We start from the raw sequence: 5,536 nt of genomic DNA on the forward strand, positions 1-5,536 counted from the left end.
ATCTGGTGGTTCTGGTGGCGAAGCTAGGGGGTTTTGCTGCGGAAACCCTAGATCTGAAGCGGCGTTCCCGGATTCGACGGCGACGTGGTGCTGCGTGGTGGCGCGGAGGCTGGTGAGGATCTGGTGGTTCTAGCGGCGGAGCTCGGCCACCTGCGGCATCGGCTCCTCCATATGCTTCTGCTTCCGGAGGCGGCTCCGCCGCGCCGACGAGCTGGCGCCGGCGAGGATCCGAGCCTGATACTGCACCCGAGGATCCAGATTTGTCACGTTTTAAATCTGAAAATCTAATTGGATGAATTCTCAACTAGTACTCCACTAAATGACGTTAAAATAATATTGATGTGGACCTAGAAGTAATGCATCGTGCTTCTGATTAAGACTAATTTAAAAAGAGGACTTGAATATTATATTATGCAAATTGTTGATTAAAACTTAATTAATCACTCCTTGTGTAGCAGCAGCAGCAGCAGCAAAATTCTTGGGTTTAACGAAAGCAAAGCATGTGAATTGCCTCGATCCAAGTGGTTTGAATCTGAGAATAGTTGAGGTGTGATGGAGGCGATAGCAATGGTGGTGGTGCAGTTTGCGCAGGTCGGATTCATGTTAGCAGCGAAAGCTGCCATAGAAAACGGCATGACTACTTTCGCATTCATCTGCTACTCTAATATCTTTGTTGCTCTTATTCTACTTCCACTTTGTTTCTCCATTTACAGGTAATCAACACTCATTGGCGCTGTTGTGGAGCCGAGGGTCGCGGTCATCGGCGTCATCGTAGACGGCGTGGATGTGCTGGAGATAGGGTTTGAGAATCCGACGCTTGTCCTTGCGCTTGATTTTGAGCACAAAGTTGTATTGAACCTTCTGATTTTAGTTTTTACCATTTGAGAAAGATAATTGAAATGAAAAAAAATTACTGATTTGTGAGTTAGTTCCTGTAGTTTCTGGTTTGATGCTTCGATTTGATAATGTGAATATGTTAAAGTTTTCATTTTTCTTGAATTCACAACCGCATCTATGAATTCACAATTAAATGTTCTTCAATTCACGACTTGATCTAGGAATTCACAACTTAATATTTTTAAATTCACAATCAGATCTATGAATTCACAACTACTTGAATTCACAACCAAAATAAATTCTAGTGGTGAATTAAATTCTGATTGTGAATTTTACTGGTTGTGAATTCCCAACCAAAAAATTCTTGTTGTGAATTCGATTGTTTAGGGTTTAGGTTTAGGGTTTAGGGTTTAGGGTTCAGTTTTCAGTTTCAGTTCAGTTGTGAATTCACAACTAGGGTTTAGGTTTAGGTTTAGGGTTTAGGGTTTCAGTTCAGTTCAGTTGTGAATTCACAATCGTAACAATTCACAACTAGGGTTTAGGTTTAGGGTTTAGATTGGGTTTAGGGTTTAGGGTTTAGGTTTTAGAGTTTAGGGTTTAGTTTTTAGGGTTCAGTTCATTTTTAGTTTCAGTTTCAGTTCAGTTGTGAATTCACAACTAGGGTTTAGGTATAGGGTTTAGGGTTTCAGTTCAGTTGTGAATTTAATGTTTCAACTCAATTCAATTCAGTTTCAGTTAAGTTTCAGTTCAATTCGGTTCAGTTGTGAATTTAGTGTTTCAGTTCGGTTGTGAATTCACAATCATAACAATTCACAACTAGGGTTTAGGTTTAGGGTTTCAGTTTAGTTGTGAATTTAATGTTTCAGTTTAGTTTCAGTTCAGTTCAGTTGTGAATTTAGTGTTTCAGTTCAGTTGTGAATTCACAACTAGGGTTTGGGTTTAGGTTTAGGGTTTAGGGTTTAGGATTTCAGTTTGGTTGTGAATTTAATGTTTCAGTTAAGTTTAGTTTCAGTTCAGTTCAGTTGTGAATTTAGTGTTTCAGTTCAGTTGTGAATTCACAATCGTAATAATTCACAACTAGATTTAAGATTTCACAACTTAATGTTCTTGCTTTCACAACTAGCTCGATGAATTCACAACTTAATATTCTTGAATTTACAACCAAATCTATAAATTCACAATCAAAATAAATTACATTTTTAATTGTGAATTCAAACTTTAAAAACTCAAATTCACAACTACTTGAATTCACAACCAAAATAAATTCTAGTTGTGAATTAAATTCAGGTTGTGAATTCGACTGATTGTGAATTCACAACCAACATAAATCTGGTTGTGAATTAATTTTTTGTTATGAATTTGTTTGTTGTGAATTCACAACCAAAAAATTCTAGTTGTGAATTAAATTTTGGTTGTGAATTCGACTGGTTGTGAATTAAATTTTGGCTGTGAATTCACAAACAAAAAATTCTGGTTGTGAATTCGACTGGTTGTGAATTGAGAATTCACAACCAAAAAATTTTGGTTGTGAATTCACACTGGTTGTGAATTGCGGGATTTTTTAAAGGGGTGATGTAAAGTGGACATTTTTTTAATTTTTAATGTGGAAGGGTATTTTGGTAACAGTGACCATTTTTTAATATTTTTATCTTAGTGGACAATTTTTAAACTATCAAACAATAGTTTAGTTAATTAAACTAACAACATTTAGATTAAATATCCCGATGTAATTAATATCTGCAAATCTATAAGACTATCAAACATAAAAGCAATTTCATTTTTCTACTGAACTGGACTTTCGCCCAATTGGGCCACTCATAATCTGAGTCACCCCTCCAAAACCCTAAATCTCCAGTCCCTATATAAATTCCCCTCTTCAACAGCTAGGGCTTCCCATTTCCGCCTCTCTCCCCCGCAAAGCTCAAACCCTCCCCAATCCCGCCGCCGCCGCCGCCGCAAATAATCCACCAATGGCGCAGGAGCTGATCCTCCGCGGCACCATGCGTGCGCACACCGACTGGGTGACGGCCATCGCCACCCCTATCGACAACTCCGACATGATCGTCACCGCCTCTCGCGACAAGTCCATCATCGTGTGGGCTCTGACCAAGGAGGACCGCACCTACGGCGTCGCCCGCCGCCGCCTCACCGGCCACTCTCACTTCGTCCAGGACGTCGTCCTCTCTTCCGACGGCCAGTTCGCCCTCTCCGGCTCCTGGGACGGCGAGCTCCGGCTCTGGGACCTCCAGGCCGGCACCACCGCCCGCCGCTTCGTCGGCCACACCAAGGACGTCCTTTCCGTTGCCTTCTCCGTCGATAACCGCCAGATCGTCTCCGCCTCGCGCGACAAGTCGATCAAGCTATGGAACACCCTCGGCGAGTGCAAGTATACCATCCAGGATCAGGACGCCCACTCCGATTGGGTGTCGTGCGTCCGCTTCTCCCCCAACACGATGCAGCCCACCATCGTCTCGGGATCCTGGGATCGGACCGTAAAGATTTGGAATCTGACCAACTGTAAGCTGCGCTCCACCCTCGCCGGCCACTCCGGCTACGTCAACACAGTCGCTGTCTCGCCCGACGGCTCTCTCTGCGCCAGCGGTGGTAAAGATGGTGTGATTTTGCTTTGGGACTTGGCCGAGGGTAAGAGGCTCTACTCGTTGGACGCCGGATCGATCATCCACGCGCTCTGCTTTAGCCCCAACAGGTACTGGCTCTGTGCCGCCACCGAAGCCAGCATCAAGATTTGGGATTTGGAGAGCAAGAGCGTCGTTGTCGATCTTAAGATCGATTTGAAGGTGGAGAGCGAGATGGTTGCCGAAGCAACCCAAACCGCCGCTGGGAAAACCAAGGTATATTACGCAATTGCACACTTATTTATTTATCAAGTTCAGATTCTGTTACTATTTTACTCGTGCATTTAAGTATTTATTTACTTGATGTTGTGGATTGTTGGTTTAACTATTTGTTGATAAGTATTTATTTACTTGATGGACTCTCCGGTGCCATGTAGGACTATTTTTATCTATAAGTCTTGGCTGAAAAAATTAATCTTGGATTACTTTGGGCCAATTCAATCTTGACAAAAGGCTACATGTGGTTTTGAATTGTTGATTAATTTAAATGGAAATATTCCCATTTCATGACACCATCATCGATTCTATTGTTACTCTTGGTTGAATCTTATTGCAGCTACATGTATGAAATAGATACTATGTTTTTCGGGTAGATAAATTACTTGCTTGTGTTCATGTAGGCTAAGCTAGTGAGGCCTTGGATATTTGTTGATTGACTTTCTACTTTTAATATTCTTTGTTAGTATGCTGTTTGACCTTGACCTTAATAGAATAGAATCTCCCTTAGACTGCTGAGCTTATTACTATTCACTGAAGCTGTTGGTGAATAAAATGCATTTTGTTGAGGGCTTGGATTAACAAGTAATTGATGTGTGTATGATTGTTTTGTGTAGGTGATTTACTGCACCAGTCTCAACTGGAGCGCAGACGGCAGCACCCTATTCAGTGGATATACGGATGGAGTTGTTCGAGTTTGGGGTATTGGACGATACTAAGTAGCGCACATTTAGGCTGTGAGTTGTTTTTACAGTGAGCTCTTTACTTTTAGATTCAAGCTGAGGGCATCCGGACTCTCTGTTTTTAATGGTTTTGAGGTGGCTATTTAAATTTTGAGCACTTTTCTTTCTACCGACTGTTAAACGAGAATTGTTTTGCTTAATTTAAAATCCCTTTAGAATTCTGCATATCTTGTTCATTCATTCATACTTTTGTCCCAGCTATTTTGCATGGAGTTTGGTTATCGGCTAGAAACTTCAGACATCAAATATTTATTTGAAATATTTCGAGCTTGGAATTATGGGTTGGATTAGAAAAGGTGTGAACACATTTTTCATTTCAATATTTGGCTTCCGATACTTGTTCATGTTCAAGAAAAGTGATTAATTAATATGTAACCATTATGATAAGGTTTTTACTACCTTGTAAACATTGTTATTGAAGCTGGATTAATCACCAAATCAGTTTTTATTTGAATGTTCATTGACAAAAGCATCTGACGTTTATATTGTCCGTGTCGAAAATTTGCCCAAAGAAAATGACATGAATCTATATCTATATATATATATAAAGAGAAGTAAATGTAATTAAATTCAGAAGGATGTAATTAGAAATTGAGTAAAAAATTTAGAGCACCCGCAACGTGGGTACTCGAGGAGAGGGAGGGCGTCGAGGAGGGCGATGCGGGGAGCCTCGAGAAGGCGCGTGCTCTGCACGCGCCAGAAATAATAAAAAAAAAATTCAACGGCTTTTTCGACCGTTTTTCTTTTTTTTTTTCTTCCCCAACGGCTCTTTCGTCCGTTTGCATCCATTTTCCTTTTTTTTTTTTTTTTTTAATCTTCTTTTCTCTCTATAAATAATACTTCTCCCTCATTCATTCATCACAACTCATTCCTTCTTCCTCCTACAATTTTTCTTGCAAAATATCATATTCGTTCGAGTTGCAGAAACAACTGCTTCAATCATACTGCCCCCAACCGGCGCCGGAGCCGGCGCGTGCGAAACATCCCAATCATACGTCCACCGTGATCGTGAAGAGGCCCATGTACGTCTTATGCAAGACTACTTCGTCGACAATCCAACGTACGGCCCTATTTTTTTCCGGCGTCGATTTCGCATGCAGAAGG

The 5,536-nt window shown here is 41.0% G+C and overlaps 1 protein-coding gene across 1 annotated transcript; it reads left to right on the forward strand.

The window, feature by feature from the left end:
* Nucleotides 1–2,615: 2,615 nt before the first annotated feature.
* On the forward strand, nucleotides 2,616–4,597 carry LOC130990305 (guanine nucleotide-binding protein subunit beta-like protein). The gene is made up of 2 exons (XM_057914526.1): nucleotides 2,616–3,689; nucleotides 4,307–4,597. Exons 1-2 carry the CDS (start codon nucleotides 2,808–2,810, stop codon nucleotides 4,406–4,408), a joined length of 984 nt encoding a protein of 327 aa, XP_057770509.1. The 5' UTR covers nucleotides 2,616–2,807; the 3' UTR covers nucleotides 4,409–4,597.
* Nucleotides 4,598–5,536: the final 939 nt, after the last annotated feature.

This window comes from Salvia miltiorrhiza, chromosome 6 (assembly GCF_028751815.1).
Source record: "Salvia miltiorrhiza cultivar Shanhuang (shh) chromosome 6, IMPLAD_Smil_shh, whole genome shotgun sequence".
NCBI lineage: Eukaryota > Viridiplantae > Streptophyta > Magnoliopsida > Lamiales > Lamiaceae > Salvia > Salvia miltiorrhiza.